Raw genomic sequence first — 19,417 nt, 5'->3', positions numbered from 1 at the left:
TACATTGCCTGAGATAAAATATTTATCCCGAAAATTTAGAGCTTCAACTCTCTAGCTGTGGTCCAATAAGCTGCACAGCCACACTTCATAGCTTGTTAGAGAACAGAACCTTGATCTCCACATTCACTTTACCTAATGAGAACTGCATTAAGCAAAAACTTGATGACTATAGCTTAGAAGGCTTACAAGTCTCTGAAGACCTTCCAGGTACCAAGAGCTGTGCATTTGCTGTGGAATAAGAGCGATAGGACGCATAGTACTAAGTGTCTGGAAACAATTCCCAGACCAGCATCATGAGCCACACCTGGAATTTTGTGGGCCACGACAACTCCAAGGACGTCTCTCTGAGTTCACGAAAGAGATTCTGGAGAGCAGACACAGCGGTCTGTGTATTAATAAACTGCCCAACTTATTCTGATACCTTTCACTCAGAATAATAGCCTTGGATATTTGGGGAAAGGCATAATTAATTTTATTCAATGAAGTTTTCTCTTGAGAAGCAGGGAAACAAGATCTAAAAAGATTATTCAATAAATAATTCATAAAGTTCATAAAATTGAGGGAAACTTATTCATCTCAGGAGTGTGGTGTCCACGGAGAAGCGAGCACAGACCTACTGCCATTCAGTCACCATGAGATGATGGAGGTTAAATAAGCCTAGCCTCAGATGAGAGTTTGTCGAGCACCCTCCAGCCATTTCACGCTGACTGTCCCCTGATGTGCCTCCTTTCCCTCATAATCCTGATCACCATTTTCTAAGTCCACCTTCACCTATCATCTAAAAATTCAGATGGGACTGTCAAATAAGTAGATAGAACTAAAAACATAAAGCAAGTTCGATTTTATGATGAGATGAGGGATCAGAGTGTATCAGTGAGAATTCAGTGTGTCCAAGCACCCTGACTAGGACATCTCCTGAGAAATCACACACTCTACTGTAAGACAGTCCACTTTTGCTCATGTATGTATGCATGCCTATATGTCTGTCTGGATGTATGGATTTCTCCACTTAAGCTTTCACCTGGGAGGAACCTCTTGATTTCTTCACAAATGCCTAAAATTTAACACAATATCCATTTAAAATATTTTTAGCCCATATTTGTTGTACTGGCATGTTTTGTAACAGTATTTTCATTAAAGTGTATCAAGTGCTTTGAACATATTCTCCCATTACCCTCTCCTGTTCTCCATCTCCCCTCTGCTAGATCCCTCCACTTCCTAACTTGTCCTTCTACTACCTTAATGTTGTGTGTGTGTGTGTGTGTGTGTGTGTGTGTATGTATGTGTACGTGATCTACACGTGAGAAAAAACAACAAAGCTTTCTTTCTGAATCTTTACTACTTTGCTGTGAGCACGTGAACTGGTTTTGAGATTTTCATATGGACAAACCATTAAACACTTGTGCTCACTCTCACAAACCTCCCCTCGTCTCCCTCCTCCCTTCTGTCAGGTTTTTATTCCTCTGAATAGTCCCCCTTTCCTGTCATATTACAAACATGTGCCCATGCACACACATATGTGCACACATGCACATAAGTGCATGCACACACAAACATGCAAACACAAATATAGCCCTCCCTGTTGCCTTTAACTTTCATATTATCTATACATTTCATCTCAATTCACATTTAAATCTAGATTCTGTATATGAGAAAAACATAATGTTTTTCTTTCTAAATCTGGATTATTTCACTTCACAACTTGAATTCCAGGATAGCCCATTTTTCTGCAAATGACCTAATTTCACTCTCTAGCTGATTAAAATGCTTTATACATTCATCTTTTGATGGGCCTGTAGGCAGGTTCTACATCTCGACTTTTATGACTAGTGCCACAGTAAACATGCATGTGCAAATGTCTCCCTACCAGTACTGTTGAAATTTATAATAAACATTTTAAGTCAAGATTTGCAGTGATGTTATCTTATGTGCTGAACTAATATTATAGTGTTATCACTACCTGAATGAATAATTATATGTTATTTTTTCTTTATCCACCCACTTGATAGAGATAGCAACAGACTTTATAAAAGGACAAAAGGTAAAGATCACCAGGGCCATGGTAGAGCCACAGCACCCCATGACTTTTGAAATCAGTTCTTTGATGCTACAAGATTTTTTTACCTAAGTTCTTCTGAATTCCATATCTAGTATTCAAAGTCATTATTCCAGCTCAATTGATAACCAACAGTGGGAGCAGATATTCTTTCCACTTGTCCTTCCAGTACTGCAGAACTCCGGAGGAGAAAGAATCTCTTTGCCAAGCTCCATTTCCCTTTCCACTTGCATACACAGCTTGACAGAAAGTGAAAGCTGTTTCCCTTCCATTCTTTCCGCTACAAGGCCTCATTCCACTAGAAACCAAAATGAATAAGAGGTACACGAAATATTTAATGAAAATAAGAGACACTGAAGAAAAAACTACCTCGGATGGAAAATCGAGAAAAGCCTCAGAGCTTGTGGTGAGGATATTACACACACTACATCCAACTCTAATCAAACAGGCCCTTCGCTTCTTTCCAGTTGAACACCTGTTTCATAGACACTTAGCTGTTCTATGAAAACAAGTTCCAAGTTGGAAGAAAGTTAATTTCTCACAGTCGCGAAGCAATCAGGCTACATGGGTAGGGTTCAACCAATATCTATGTAAGTTTGAATCTCCTTCACACCCTCATATGTTTATTATTGAAGAGACCTGAAGTTGCGGAAGTTGGTGGAGGGTTCTATGGGAGATGGAAGTGTTGAGAGGGGAATTGGATAGGGAGCAGTAGGGGCAAATGGATGAAGGTAACCAGGGACATAATCTCTATTGCTTAAGCCATGAGCTTGTCCATGCTCTCTCCCTTCATAAGCCTTAAGTTTTGCCTGGAAAATGAGGCTCTTTAAAATTCAGTATTCAAAGATCGTGCCTCTGGATTCCAGGCACAGTTTGAACGCTGGCCTGGTTATAGTGCAGTGATTAGAGTTGCAGGTAGTGAACCCAGAAGTTCTTTTCTCTATCTCCATCTTATGCAAGGAGCTGAAATTCTTTTATCTCTGGGGAGAGATGGCAATACCTCTCCAAGGGAAATGGCTTTCAAAAGTTCTTGATTTTAATTCCCACAGTGAGATCTCACCCTCTCCATTTCCCAACACATCTCATCATCATACTGGAACAAAATAGAACCCCAAAGTCCTAGGCCTTTAGATATATAAAGTCCATCTCCCTTTTCAGCTCGTGGCTGCCTGAGGCTACTCTGAAACCACTGGGAACTTTGGCCACCTGTAAATCTAAGAATTTCTTCATAAAGCCCTCTCAGGTGATGTTGAGTCTGTGTTTTCTTGATGTGTGTACAGAAGCATGTTTTTATCCATCACTCTATTTGCTTTTCAGTCTTTATTATCATGATCCTGTATTTTCGAATTGGTGTTAATTCCTGTGTGTTTCTTAATAGATGCTATAATTTGTTTAGTCCATGACAGAGAGGTTTAAGATAATCAACAAATCAAAAAACTTCACTGTTACAGGGTTTCTGTAGAAAGAGTAATACTGGTTCAAATGCCCTATAGTTTTCCAGGTGCTTTCAGTTGGGATTGCCAGAGATACACTTAGTAATACAGATGGTATAATAATAATGAATAATAATAATGATAATGGCCCTATAACAGGGGCTAGAAACTAGTCTATGTCATGTCTCACAATGATGCACAGTCTTTAGAAATTATGTCACAAATGGAAGAGACCTTGATTGCCTGCAACCTCAGGCCTAAGGTCAGGCAGAGAGCTGCAAGGACCTGCAATCTCAGCTCAGCAGGTCCTGCTAGCCCCTCTCCACACTCCCATGTGGGCTTGTTCTGTCTTCGTATATCTCTACTGCACACAAACAGTGTATTTTGACTCTGGGAAAACATTCCTCTTATGAGCTTCAAACTACTTCCTGTGACCTCCACACTCAACTCCCTTTAGCCCTGGCCTCACTCATCTCCATTGTCCCCTCTTGTTAAGACTCACTATCCTGATTTTCTCCAAAGCTCCCCACATGGCATGTTTTCATAAGTCACAGTTGGTTTGATAACTGATTAGAGCATGCAACACAGGACTCTCAGTTTCGGCTGAGCAACACATCTACATCCCTATTCTATTTATCTTGTTATGATTTTAGTTTTCCAAAAGCACATTTCAGAGTCAGTCACAGGAAGTACTGTGGAGGGTATTTGATCAGGCAGAAATACAACCTTAAAAGAGTCTATAGTCTAACAGGGAGGACAGGACACAGTGTATACCAATCATTTTACTAGAAATAATTATAAGTGGGTGGGTTATTGAGTGTATTTGTTTGGTTTTTGTTTGTTTATTTATTTTTGAGACAGGATCTTTCTATATAGCTGTCCTTGGAACTTTCTATATAGACCAGGAGAGCCTTGAGCTCAGAGGTCTGCCTACCTCTGATTTCTAAGTGCTTGGATTAAAGGTGTGTACTTCCTTGCGATGAAGTAGATTTTTTTCATTGAATTTTTCAAGTTTTCCAAACACTCTCATTGAAGATATATTCATAAATTTCACCAGTCAGCCAGATACCATAGCATGATGTAATACAAATGATAAAAAGATTCAGGAAGACTATTTTCTGGGCATTACCCACTACCTGAGTATTACCTCTGTAGCCACCACAGCATTGCCTCTCAGCTTCAAACAAGACTGCGGTAAGTTTGGTAAATCTAAGTCTGATACAAATAATGTGAAAAATACAACTCAGCACAAGAAAGTGGACAAGAGTTTTTGGAATATTTCTGTTTGTGGAAATCAACATAATTATAGTATTTTTAGAAAGGAATAAAAAATCAATTGTAGAAAGCCATATTTTCAAACCAGTAGACTGGCCTAAGAATGATACAGGAATCAGTAAAGTATAAGGAGACAACTTTGAGGAAGATTCATTTCATGGACAAAGCTACGCCCAAGAATTTAGGCTTAAAATAAATACAAGAGAATATTTGTTCTCAAGAAGAATTTTAGGTATGCTGCTGAACAGAAATATTATAGATTATAAACAGTAATTGATAACATATATTAAATATACGGTTGCATTCTGCCCAAGCTGGAATGTCACTGTTAACAAAATATCAAGTCTATAAAATATTATAAAGTTAGGCTTGAGATAAATTCATATTTATGTTTACCCAGTATTATGAAATGTTGCCACTGTGTAAACTGTTGATTCATGTTTCCAGAAGGAAGCTTACTGAGAAATCCTGTGTGGAACTAAAAGCGAGAACTTTGAGAAGTAGACAATGGAATGTAGCATGAGCGATGTGCAGCTGGAGAAGGGATCATAAATTACCGTCTCCAAAGCTTTCAGTTATTGCTTATGTGTTGAGTATTTTATACAAGTCTGCTATATACTTAAACTTGGGCAAGCACTAGGAATTACTGGATAAAATTATTGTTCTCCCTTTTTCTGATGGGGTTTCTTTCTATGAGGGGGTATAGGTATTAAATAACAAATATACAGGAAAAAATACATGCTCCCAAATTAAGATTAATGTTTTCACAAACATTCAAACCAAGAGGAAGAAAGTCGCCTGTAAGACAGCCAAGTGTGATGCAGTCAGTGTTTTGGGAGAGCAGAAAGCATTCAATTATTGAGAGGAATTAAGTAAAGCTTGGGCGACAATTTGGTGGCAAGATGTCATGGAGTAGATTATGGATAAATCATATAAGCAAAACTATCATATACTGAAGGTTAGGCAGATACAAAGTAACATGTAATAAAGACAAAAATGTAACAGAAGACCATCTATTTCATTTTCTTTCTTTTTTAAAAAAGGCTTTTTTTTTTACACTTATTCAATGACTCTTTCACGTTCATTTCCCTGTTTTTTTTTCATCTGCCCTCTGCCCCTGTAACCCTCTCTTCCCCTCCCCCCCAAAAAATTTAAGAATAAAGAAGAAAAAAAAAAAAGAAAAAATCTCATCAAGGAAGTTTCAGTGTGATTCCGTGAGTCATGCAGTAACCCCTTTGTCCACAAATCTTTACTTGCAAGTGTTCATTGCAAAGAGTCATTGGTCTGGTGCGAGGCCTCTGGTTTCTACTGCACCATCGATGCTGGGTCCTCATTGAGGTCCTTCATGAATATTCCATTGTTGCCTTGTGTTGTGGAGATCCTGCAGCTTTGGATCTGCGGGTCAGGTCCCTTCACATGCTCCAGCAGATGGTGGATGTTGGGGCAGGCAAAGTCATGATCCTGATTTTGGACCTGGGCAGCTGCAGGTTTGTCGGCCTGCTTGTTCTCCCCATCCTCTCCATTCAACAATGAGTCACATAGACGCTGTGATTCACATATCTAGTCTGTTGTGAATGATCAAACTCCCATCCTCTCCATTCAACAATGAGTCACATAGACCCTGTGATTCACATATCTAGTCTGTTGTGAATGATCAAACTTCCCATCCTCTCCATTCAACAATGAGTCACATAGACCCTGTGATTCACATATCTAGTCTGTTGTGAATGATCAAACACATGGCTGGAGCATCAGTCACTTCGGTGTCATTCCATCTACTGTTTACATTTCTTTTAAAAATTTGTCTTGTTATGGTAACTACCATTCATTATGTTACATTATATTAAGCCACATCACATTAATTCTAAACTTTAGTATTTTTATACTACAAATAGTCCCTTTATGGTCAACAGAATCATTTTTGCATTTTGTTTCTGTCCACAGATTCTGGGTCAAATCTCATTTTGTAGCACTTCATCATTGCTGAGCTCTGTTTTCCACGCATTGGTAACTTGTAAGTTCTCATTTTTATCTAGAAATTGTGTTTCTGGCTTTCTAAAGCCACAGCCTTGATTTATCCAATACACTGCTCCCTGCCTGGGACAGAGTGAGAACACATGGTTATGATTTCTTACTTCAGGGTTCTTGTCATCTCATATTTATATCAACTCCATGATGACACTAACCTAGCTCAAACAGAGATTCACTTTCACCACCTTAGAGAATCAGAAACAAGAGCAATGAATGTCAAAATTCTCTACCTTCTACTCATTTAAATATGAGACTAGTATGCCTTCATTTTATAAGAGAACAAACAAAACAAACCAATCTCTCATAAGATCTAGAAATCTAAAATACATCTTTGAGATGCAACAGCTGGGCCTTGGGGACTTGGGAGCAGGAAGAAAGGCGTGAATGTCTGCTATGTTGCTTCCCCCACACCTTCCTCACTCCCTTCAGGTGGAGGCTAACCGGCATGACTAACTGCTGTGGGCTAACTTCAGTTTGCTTCAAATGCAGGTGAAGACTTGTCTTTATTGTTGGTGTCATGGGAGCCGAGAACAACGGAAGTCTTGACCTGCTATCAGTCTTTCTGACTGGCATTCCAGGGCTGGAGGCCCAACATGGCTGGCTGTCCATTCCCTTTTTCATCATGTACGTGGTTGCCATTGTAGGTAACAGCCTAATCATGGCAGCGGTTCAGGCAGACTCAACTCTCCATGAGCCAATGTACCTGTTCCTCTCCATGCTGGCCATCTCTGAGGTGGGAGTGTCTGTGTCCACACTGCCCACCGTTATGGGCATCCTTTGGTTTGGTGCCTACAGAATTGACTTTGATGGCTGTTTGGCCCAAATGTTCTTCATTCACACTTTCTCTGGCATGGAGTCAGGAGTCCTATTGGCCATGAGTTACGACCGCTTTGTAGCCATCTACAACCCTCTGCGCTATACAGCCATCCTAACTCTCCCTCGGATTATATCCATGGGTCTGGGTATTACACTAAAGAGCATTGCACTCATGGCCCCACTTCCAATTCTTTTAAAACAGCTACCATATTGTCAAATAAATATCCTGTCCCATTCCTATTGCCTCCACTCAGACCTGATCCAGATGCCTTGTGCAGGTACTAGGCTGAACAGCATCCTGGGCTTGGCCATTGTCCTGGCCACTTTCGGGCTGGACTCACTGCTCATTGTGGTTTCTTATGGGCTCATTCTTTACACAGTGATGGGTATTGCTTCTAGGGAGGGTCGGAGGAAGGCACTCAACACATGTGTGTCACATATCTGTGCAGTGCTCATATATTATGTGCCTATGATTGGTGTGTCTGTGATGCATCGTGTTGCCAAGCATGCATCACCAGTGGTCCACACACTCATGTCAAGCGTCTACCTTTTTGTGCCGCCAGTGCTCAATCCCATCATATACAGTGTTAAGACCCTTCCAGTTCAACGGGGGATTGCCTCCTTGTTCTCCTGCAAGTAGGAAAGATCTGAATCACAGACTCAGGGGCAGGGATTATTATTGTCTCCATAAACTATGATTGTAAATGTCCCACACGTAAAGTTTTCAGGCAGGTGTTTTGACAAGGAAGAGGAGGAGGAATTCAAAACATAACTACACATTTGATTTTGAATCACAAGTGACATACTCAAATGCATCCTGTCTTACATTTTATTGTTGTACACGTATCTCTGAATACACACACCCATACTTTTCTAATCACATAAATAGTTGATGGCAGGGATAATAAATTTATCCTTTATTCCATCCTAACTCTTATCAAATAGAAAGTTAATAATAGTTTTGATATTTAATAATATCTGAATTAAAGTAAGTCAAAATTTTCATCTTTATGGGATTCCTAGGGATGAAGTGTCTCCCTTAGTTAAGAAAGGTGATTTTGGAAATGTGCCTTTGAATGAGTATACTTTCCTGTTTGCCCCAGATACTCATTGTTTGAGTATTTTCTTCATTATGGTAGAACCCCTTTTCACTCTGAAAGCTCCGAAAATTGTCCATCCTTAAACAATAAGTTGTATTATCACTCACCAATGAAATCACCTTGCTATATAAGGAACTAATTCTTTCTCGAACTAAATACCATGCAATGTATTTAGTGACTCTGGGATGTACATTGACTGAATTATTTCAACCAAGGCATAAAGTAAAATATGAATAGACTCAGCTGCCTTCCTGCTTCAGCATCCTGTCTTCCCCCTCCATCCTTCCATTACCTCACCCTTCATCAGCTTCAACACGCTGGGTGGTACATTCTGTTCTCTTCCCTGACTCCTCCTTTCACTCAGCTCTATCAACACAGGTCTCACTGTTTTGTTCTCCTTCTGCCTGTGGTTTAGTAGAAAGTTTCATCCAATAGGAATGACCACAGTCTCACCTCTGCAACTCAATTCCCTTTGTAGACTTGGTTCACAGGTTTAGTACCAGACATTCAGTCCCTCTCACCTTAAGGCCCCCAATTACAAAGACAATACTTTCCATTTTGTAGGCTATTCCTCCCTATTTATTTAGTTCACTGATTACCTATACTCAGTAATTTTTTGAAGTACTTGTTTGGTTTGGAACAGCAATTATAAAATTTTGTTTATATATTCTCTAAGACAATAAAAAATATGTCCAGATAAAGTATATTCAGGTTGATAGCTAATATTTTATAATAAATATATGTAGTTGGCGAGAATTCATTTTCAGAGATATTTTGGTTTATAATACTTCATCATATACTTAAATATTTTATGAATCTAAATATATGTTCTAATAATTAACAGTTATCTGAGAATATATTCTTTAGCAGATATTTACATAAACACATTTGTTGACACTAACTCATTTTTCATTTGTGTCACCAACAAGGTCTTGACTGTGAAATATATATTTGTGTTTGAAAATTATTTAGTGTTTATTCTATTCTAATAATATATGACAAAACGTACATGCATATTTAAATATGTGTTTCTGAAATTCTATACTATTAAAGAGTCCAGGAATTTTAAAGAGAGCAGCAAGTCAGGTATACAGGAGGGTTGGGAGGGAGAAAATGGAAGAGAAGCATAACGTAATTATATTCTGAAAATATAAAAGTGGTTTAAAAAAACTAAAAAAATGTATTTTGCATATTATTTATGTAAATAATAAAAATATTAAAAATTTTGCATTACTTGAATAATCTAGGTAGGAACTGATATCTTAATGATAAGAATAGTTTTTTGATTGCAAATAAATATTTGTTTATGATACCTATGTTGGCTTGCAACCATAATATTACTATATTTAGTTTTTGTTTTCCTATAGATGTTAATGCTGAAAAGCTTGATAACAGACATAAGAAGATGATATTAGAGCTGCTTGACAACAGACTTAAGAAGCTGATATCAGAGTTATTCTCTTACTGTCTAGAGCCATTGCTTAGTGAATGCTTCTGGAACCAAATCACAAAATTTAAGTGAACTCTGCATGAAATTAAGCTGTTTATCACATCCCTATTTCCCCAAACTCTCAGTTTCTTAAACTTATTCCACTTCAACTTTTGATATATGGCGTTCATTTGGTTCATTTGTTTTTCATGTAGCACCAACATCTCTCATTTATTCTTTCTTTAATTGGTCTCCTTGTCCATGGAGTTTCTTCCATTATTATGGGTTGAAATCACTTAAGAACTCATGTTTAATTAAATTCTAGTATTTGGTAATGAAAGAGGTATACAAAGGCTTGCTTTAGTGAGTATGTTCATACATTATAAGAATTTCGAGTTTGTAAAACAAAATCATATAAACACTGCAGAAGAAAGAATTTTGAAATTGGATTTCTTCATCTCAAAGGCATGTGGTTAGAGAAAAGCAAACTGAAGCTCAAAAAAATACTCATTTTAATTTCAGTAAAATAATGATGTCTCTTATATTAACTGAAGGTATTTTATAAAGCATCTGCTCTTCGCATCTTTGCTGCATTTAATTTATGGTATAAAATTTATGCTTAATTCTGTGTTACATGTATAAGATTACTCCTTTCAATTTAAACTTCAGTCTTCAGTGCACCTTTCTCTGTAAGAGGAGACGAGTGATTCCCTGGCGGATCTGTTTGGTCTTTGCACTGTAAATGATGGGGTTCATCACAGGAGGTGCCAACAAGTAGATATTGGCCATGAGAACATGGATCAGTGGAGAGGCATGCTTGGCAAAGCGGTGAGTCATAGACACACCAACCATGGGTACATAGAGAACCAGAACAGCCAACATGTGGGACAGACAGTTGTTGAGAGCCCGCAGTCGCTCAGTCCAAGTGGCTGTGTTCAGGATGCTTTTTAGGATGAGTGCATAGGAGAATACGATGAGCAGGGGGTCTAATACAATAATGAGAAGGACCAGAGCAAATCCATACCAGCTGTTGACTCTGATGTCTGCACAGACCAAGTGAATCATATCCTGGTGGAGGCAGTAGGAGTGAGAAAGAAGGTGGGAATGGCAGAAGGGCAAGCGCTTGAGCAGGAAAAGGGAAGGAAGCACAGCTAAAACACAGCGGCAAACGATAGTCAACCCAATTCTACCAATGACCTCATTGGTGAGGATGGAGGCATAATGGAGTGGGCGGCAGATGGCCACATAACGGTCAAAGGACATGGCCAATAGAACGGATGATTCCATAAAGGAGAACCCATGGAGGAAGAAGAACTGGACAAAACAGGCCTCAAAGCTGATTTCCCGAATGTTAAACCAGAGAAGTTGCATGACGGTGGGCAGTGTGGTGAGAGTGAGACCCAGGTCAGTGAGGGCCAACATGGAGAGGAAGAGGTACATGGGCTGGCGAAGAGATGGCTCTGTGCAAATCACAGTGAGGATGGTGGTGTTGCCCATAATGGAGATGGTGTAGAGGCAAATGAAGGGGATGGAGATCCAGAGATGGAGAGCCTCAAATCCAGGGATGCCCGTGAGGATGAAGTAGAAAGGCTTGTGAGTGATGTTAGTCACTTCTGACATGCCTGGTAGATTCAAGGTGCAGAATCTGCATTCCACATTAAGAACAGTGTCAATATGATACTGTAAGGGAGTCACTGTTCATTCAACCAGTAAAATCAAGAAGTATACGCTTCAGAGAGCCATTCAACAGCCAGAAGTTGAACACTGAGGACTCGCCCATAAAATTTTATTTAAGATAAACTCATTTTTTTCAACTTACATTACTTGTGCCATGTACTAAAATTTAGCTATTTATTTCCTCTGGTAACATGTACTCTGATCACTGTTATCTGTGCGTATATACACATGTATATATATTAACTGAAACTAATCTTACTCGAATTTTGAATAAACAAACAAGCAAATGAAACAAAGTTTTGTTTCTGTTCTCTCAGACAGACATCACAGAAAGAGTACTTTGTATTATTTATGCAGATGAACTAGTATTTAAATTGGGAAGTATTGAGGTCATTTCCAGGTATCTTGCTTCAGTTACTGTGTGGACTGTAATAACAATTATTTTCTTAGGGAGCACAGGAGTAGGACAGAACTCCTGGGGCAACACCACAGGTTTGTTTAGTGCATGAAGAGTTTAATATTCATAGGGATAGTCCATGAGAAGTGTCAAGTAGATGCATAGTATGTAGGAACAAATAAGACAGGGAGAAGTCATGGAAACTTATTATCATTTTACAAGTAGCTGAGAATCTGGAAGTTAATATGATAATGTAGGCCAGAGCTTTGGTAAGGAAGAAAGGAGGGAGAGCAGGAAGAAAGAAAATTAAATATGTTAGGATTAATTGATTAGGAAATGTGAAATTTAGTAATTAGACAAAAATGGAAAAAGAAACAATGGGAATTATATGCATAAAACTTTTCAGAGACTTTTTTGTAAAAGAAACATTTACAAGGGCATTTCAGTGTTAGAGTAATGGGAAATGAAGCTAAGATGGAGACGTCTGAAGGCGGAATTAATAAGAAACTTTGAAGAGCTTCTGTAATGTCTACTCAGAGGGCTCTATTCTGCCCCCTAGAGGATCAATGCAGGTCTTCTTTAAGTCTAAGGATGAATGACAATTTTTTGAAATGTTCTGAGAATGAAAACTGTGGCTATATTAATCAGGAAAACCCCATTATTTAATTATTTCTTGTAATTATGGATTGTTACAATCTAAGAGGCCTATAAATGCCATAAATTTACAACTCACGGAATGTTTGCTCAAGAATTTGAACAGCAGCAGCAGCAACAACAACGACAATATAAAATTGGGAGAAATAGGAAACAGAAAATAAAAACAGAAGTTGATGTCTTTCAGTTAGGAAATTAAAAAGGATTGAAATATTTACAAGTTTTTCTGTAAGTCAATATAATTTAAAACTTAAGAAATTTACTCCATAAAAGTAAAAATAGGTAGATATTTAGGAATGGGAATTTTTTATAAGAAAAAAAATCTGGAGAAGTTACAGACACCAATGGGAATGACCAAAAGAACAGTAAAAAGAATAGTCACGAACTATAGCAAAAGTCACACGATCATGGTTAAGGCTACGAAGCTGCTGTGGTATTGATCATCAAACTTCTTCATTAGAAGATTTATCGTTAATACTTAACAACTTAGAATATATTTTAAATAAAACCACGCTGTCTGGAAAGGTGGCTGGTCACTTGTAAAACTGTAAAGGAAAGAAATCTGATGTAAATTATGCTGGTGCCTCTACTCCCAGCACTGTGCAATGACAAGATTATTCACACAACCAGGGAAGGAGCATAGCACAGTGCTCCTTGTGGCTGTCCAGCCTGGTTCCAGCAGAGCAGCTGGCCACTCTGTGCTGGCTGAGACACTCTTGAATGGAGTTTGGGATTCTATATCTCTTTTCTTTTTCTAGATGGTAGGCACACATTTTATTTTAAAGTGTGTGTGATCCTTCTCTCTTTCAATATTTCCACTTGTGTTGGTTTGGTCAGTGCAATAGCCAAAGAAGAACATATTTTATTTTGAATGATTTATGCTATGAACTTACAGATGAAAAAATACAAAGAGTAATGAGCTATATGGAGAGGACCACTGAATGCCAAGAGATCAGACCCATTGTGCAATTTCCACGGAAGCAAGAGGTAACACTATGAGATGATGGGCACTCCCACTTCTCATAGTCCATCTCTCCACCTGGCAGCACAGCGTACCTTGCATTCTACAATGGTTTCTTTCTAAAACCTTCCATGTGGCTTTCCAAGTACAGTTTATGATGGTGTTGTAGTTGAGCATAACTCAGTCTCTGTGGTAAGTGGAGCATCACTGGGGATGGCAGAGAGCAGGAGAGAACTATGGCGCTTACAGCCAATGACTGCCAGCACACTGCCCTAGAATGCTATCATTTTAACACAGTTAGCTAGTCTGAGACTGCCCTTCACCACTCTCAATAAGGACGAGCGTTTACTGAAGAAAAATGAACTTTTTTCTTTGAAAAGCCAGGAAGTCTTTTTGTTGCTGCTGTTTAATTCAGCTATAATGAAGTTTATTGAATGCTCTTTCAAAGGAACTAACTCAATCCAGTGATGAAGGCTCACATACACACTGCTCTGAATTTGAGTTGTTTCTTCTCTTTAAATTTGGTATAAAATAATGGTTTTTTTATGACACATCCACATATTTGTGCACACCATACATTGCTCATGTTCACATCCTCATACCAACCCTTTCTTGGTCCCGTTCTATTCCATAAATACTCCATATATGTTCCACATTGGAGAGCACATGGCTGACTTTCTCCCCACCACTATTACTTTTTTTTGCCTGCCTGTTTTACCCCTTCCTTCACTTCATATTCCCCCTCAACTTTCATGTCACACACACACACACACACACACACACACACACACACACACACACACTGGTTCTGAACAGGATAGAAAATGTGTTATAAAAAGCTAGGAAATCTTGATGAAAATAGTCTACCTGGTTCTCTGTAGTTTTAGTAGAAATTTAAAAGGGCTGAGAAAGGGTTAATAATGGCAAAGCATCATAAGCTATGAATCCTGATTATAGGTCTGATGGAAACTAAACTGAAGCAGAAAGGGGTAAAAAGCCAGTGCTCTGGAGAGAGAATGGAGCTCTCACAAGGCCTTAAGGCAAGGAGAGACACCATTAGTTTTTCTTTTAGCAGAGGGGCTGTGGGCAGGGGGATCCCTGAAAAAAAGTGTGGAATTAGTGGACAACACGCTTTATGAAGGTGAAAATGTGTTTGCGTGTTTAGAAATACGTGAGTGTGTGTGATAGAGATATGAGTGAGTACGTGTATTGGAGCATGAGTATCTATGAGGGTGCAACACCTCAGGGCAGAGCTAAATCCAGGGAATATGTGTTCAGAAAAATACAGAAAAAGATGGAAGCAAAGAAGGGAGAGGAGGAGGAGGAGGAAAAGAGTGGAGCTGGGCTTAGTACTGGGAAAATGCGGCGCTGCCCTCCCTCTGCAGCACACGCTAGCGTGAGTAATTCTGCAGACGGGTCAATCCCTTAGCCACCCCTGCCATGGAAGCCCATGAAGCCTGCGTTCTTGTGGGATGGTTTATTTAGCTTTTCATGCCCTTTGCAGTCCTGCTTCTAGAACTCATCCTTGTGTGCTGAGGTCTGGGTTGAGTAACTGGGAAACACTCTCAGATTGCCCTTAACTTACAAACCATCACTTAAGGGGCACTGTAATGCCCAATCTCCTGATGGTGCTTGCTAGTTTCTGTCCATTCATTTATTTTCTTGTTTCCCCAGAACCCACCTCTTTCAGAGACACTTGATAAGAATGGCAAAAATAGAAGCAACAGGGATATCATCCAATGAAAGCCATTTTCTAGGGCAAGATTCTGATGATACAGAGCAGAACACAGTTCTTTGATAACGGGCAGCTCTGCCACTCCTACCATCAGTGGGTGTGATAAATCTCTGCATAATCTGCTTCCCATTTCCTACCCACCACACTTCCCTCCAGCCCCACTTTCCCCGAGACAGGGCTGCTTACTTCCCCCTTGTCTCTATGGGGTAACTTCTGTCTCAATCACCAGATTTCTCCTCTTTTTCCTCTCCATTTCAGGGGTAGTCCAGTCTCACTGAATACTCACTGTGCTGTGTTTGTTCAGTGCTCTTCGGTTTCTGTTCTCTGGTCCGTGGCTGCAAGTGGTTTTTATGTGACTGAAGATACTAGAGTGGAATGTAGAAGACCAGAGGGACCATCTCCTAAGACTTTACAAGAATATGCAGATTGCTCCGAGACATCAGGCCTCGAGGGAGAGAACCAGGAAGCCTTTTTTGCCCAGGAGAGGAATCTGTATTGTGAAGCTGAGCACCCAGACCCGAGAGCACATGATTTGGCTCTGGATGGAAAGCACACCCTGGAAAATTAGTGCCAAGGAGTTATTATATAAAAACAGGCTACCACAGGGTCAATGGCAGAAGTTAAATTTTAAGTCTTTATGCCTACCAGGCAAGGATTATACTCATTTCTTAAGGAGAAATTCTACTCTTTTTAATTTTTATTTATTTTACATAACAACCATAAATTCCCCCTCCCTCATCTCCTACTATTCCTTTCCCCACAAAATTCTACCATCTCGAACTTCAGATTTATATTCAATTTATTGAAAAAGCTCTTATTCATCATCTAAGTCTAAATTTGAAGTGCTAAAATTATTTGTGTGAATATCTATTCTGCCTGCTTGTAACAGCAAGTTTAGGGCAGAGATAAAATGGTTTGAGATACAGATGTGAAGACAAAAAATAATATTGTTTGTCTTCTGTGAATGCAGACATCTAGTTTGAAAAAGGAAAACTAAGCAGTAGCAACAAACAGTATTATCATCAGCGACATTTTGTGAGCATTCTATGCTCATCAGCAATTGAGGAAGCCGGCACTTGGGAATGTGCTGATCCTCTGAGGAGGAGAATGGTCTGGCCCATATTCTAATGGAGGCTCGTCTCAGTGATTGTTAGTCTTCTCATTCTGGGCTTGAGGACTGCCCACACTTGGAGAAGTCATGCTTTAATCAAATTCTGAGCTGAAGATTGTGAGAGGTATCCAGATCTCCTGGGAGATCTTTAGACAAACAGGCTGTCCCCTTACAACGGGCTGCAGGGAAGAGCTGTGACATGGGCACGCATTACTTTATCCCCAGGAAGGCAGCATTTCTCCTCAAGCATGAAGGGATTGCTTATATAAAGTAAAGATAATGATCACATAGTCTATACGCATTCAGAACAAGAGATAGTGTAATAAACTGAGAGTCAGCTTTGTCTTTGTCATATTAGCAAAACCCGGGACTATTGACAGCCTCTGGTTGGCAGATAAATGGGTGTGGCACCTTCAAAAACTGTAAGTTTCCAGAAATATTTACGCAGCCATTCCATCTCCATAAATCACAAACGCATTTAGACACATAAAAATTGACACATACATATGAGAACTTATGACTACAATGCTATTTCTAAGACTACATAGAAACAGATACCCTGGAAACCTATAAATAAATTATGATAAGCACCAGATTTCAATGAATGAAAAATACATGGATATAAAAATAAATGCCAAAGTTTTTCACATACAGGCTATGAGTGATCTAAAAGACATATACATACATATATTAAACATTGAATCAAGGACAGCACATGGTTCTCAGTGGAAAACAGCATTAGAGGCAAAGGAGTGTCCTTTTAGAGTGATCTGCAGAAAATAGCTGTTGAATATGATGTACTCGATATCTTCCCAAGAATGCTGGCTCTCTCCTCAGAGTGAAGAGGAGGCTATAAGTAGTGTCACCTAGAGACATCTGACTTAGGAGTTTTGTGCAACTTTATTTGTTAATTAGTTTTAGATGGTTCTATGTAGTCCAGACTGCTCTCAAATTTGCTTCATAGTTGAGGATGACCTTAAGCTTCTGCATCTCTTGCTTCTGTTTCCTAAGTGCTAGAACTATAAGTTTGTACCACCACACTCCATTTTATAAGGTAAGGGAGATTATGAACCCAGGACTTCACGAACACTAGCTAGTACTCTACCAACTGAGCTACGTTCTCAGACATTGTGAAATGTTATTTAGACTACATTCATTTCTCCCCATACAGTGGCAATCGGTTGTGGTTAGATCATTATAAAACATTCTTTTGTTTTTGATAGATCCAATATGTGCACAAATTATATATCTCTCTATATTGTTTATATAGCATAGATATATAAAAAAGAAATATAATTATTTGAAGTACTTTTTGATGTTTTTGATAGAACAGAATTACTGAAATGTAGACAAAAAGTAAATATGTTTGATATGCATCTATGTTAGGAGACTCAGAGATTCAGTATCCTTAGATATTGAGGTATCCAAAGAAAGGGAGCAGAAAAGTGACCACGAAAACTCCAGAAATGGAAGTGAGCTGCTAAGATTTTCATTTTTTACCACATTGCTTGACAACATGATCCCACCATCTCCTTCGTATTCCACTAAATGTGGAACTCTTTTTTTTTTCTGGATTCCCTAAAGATATCCTTTCTTATTTTCTTTGTCCAGAAAATAACCTCTCTCTTATTCCTCTGACTGTCTATGGGAAGGTCTTTCTGTGGGTTTGCTTGCTTGATTTCTCCCTACAACTCTAAATCACTGTTTCTACAGAGTTCCACTACCACACAGTGGGTGTGAGTTTAACCTGTTTTCTTAGGCAGCTATAAATTCTCAATTCAGAGTGTACACAAACATGGCAAATGGCGACTCAGAGGTCAGGTCACATAACTTCTACAGGCCTTAAAATGTAACATGAAAGCAAGATTTTAAGTGTTTCAAATCCATAATTGTCTTGGGCTTTCTGTTGCTGTGAAGAGACACCATGACCATGGCAAAACCCAAAAAGGAAAGCATTTAATTCTTCTGACAGCTTACAGTTTCAGAGGTTTAGTCTATTATCATAATGGTGGGGAGCATGGCAGCATGCAGATAGGTGTGGTTCTGGAGAAGTAGCTGAGAAGCCTACTTGTTACAGGCAACAGGAATTGATCTGAGCATCACACTGAGGGAAGCTTGAGCAAAAGAGACTTCAAAGTTCATCCCCACAGTGATGCTTTTCTTCCAAAAAGGCCACACCTACTCCAACAAGGCCATGTCTTCTAATAGCACACCACTCCCTTTGGGGGTCACTTTCTTTCAAACTACTACAATATTCATAGGCTTCTTTTATTTTGTATTTATTCTATAATAGGTATTATAGATTCTGACTGAAATGGATTTTAAACTTCATTCCAGGTAGTACATAATGTGGTAGAGACAGAAAATATGTGGAGAAAACACTTTCTCAGTGAGCTGAGCACTCATGAGTAAAGGATCTGATCCCTTATGTCATCACTCAGTCTTGATGGTCTAGACTCGTGCTCAGTGCATTCTATTTGGCTGAATTACAGTAAGAGCAAAGTGGTGCTCCTGACATGTGCTAAGCGTTAATAGTTCTTATTCTGAAGTCTGGTCCAGCAAGATTGCAATAGTAGCTCTTGGTTCTATATGCTTGAACAAGACACTAAGAAGAAGCATTAGACTTTTATCTGAAGAATAAACACTATGTTAGCCGGGCAGTGGTGGCGCACGCCTTTAATCCCAGCACTTGGGAGGCAGAGGCAGGCGGATCTCTGTGAGTTCGAGACCAGCCTGGTCTAC

The 19,417-nt window shown here is 39.1% G+C and overlaps 2 protein-coding genes across 2 annotated transcripts; one reads left to right on the top strand and one right to left on the bottom strand.

Moving 5' to 3' along the window:
• The first annotated feature begins 7,312 nt into the window (after window positions 1-7,312).
• LOC101994262 (olfactory receptor 51I2-like) lies at window positions 7,313-8,251 on the top strand. Its single transcript, XM_005370242.1, has one exon. It carries the CDS (start codon window positions 7,313-7,315, stop codon window positions 8,249-8,251), a length of 939 nt encoding a protein of 312 aa, XP_005370299.1.
• Window positions 8,252-10,812: 2,561 nt separating this feature from the next.
• LOC101994948 (olfactory receptor 51Q1) lies at window positions 10,813-11,760 on the bottom strand. The gene has a single exon (XM_005370159.2). The coding sequence runs from the start codon at window positions 11,758-11,760 to the stop codon at window positions 10,813-10,815; it is 948 nt and encodes a 315-aa protein (XP_005370216.1).
• Between the last annotated feature and the right edge of the window lie 7,657 nt (window positions 11,761-19,417).

The sequence above is a fragment of the Microtus ochrogaster genome, unplaced genomic scaffold (genome assembly GCF_000317375.1).
Source record: "Microtus ochrogaster isolate Prairie Vole_2 unplaced genomic scaffold, MicOch1.0 UNK73, whole genome shotgun sequence".
Classification (NCBI taxonomy): domain Eukaryota; kingdom Metazoa; phylum Chordata; class Mammalia; order Rodentia; family Cricetidae; genus Microtus; species Microtus ochrogaster.
Note: the sequence above shows the minus strand (reverse complement) of the source record. Positions and strands in the feature narration are given on the sequence as shown.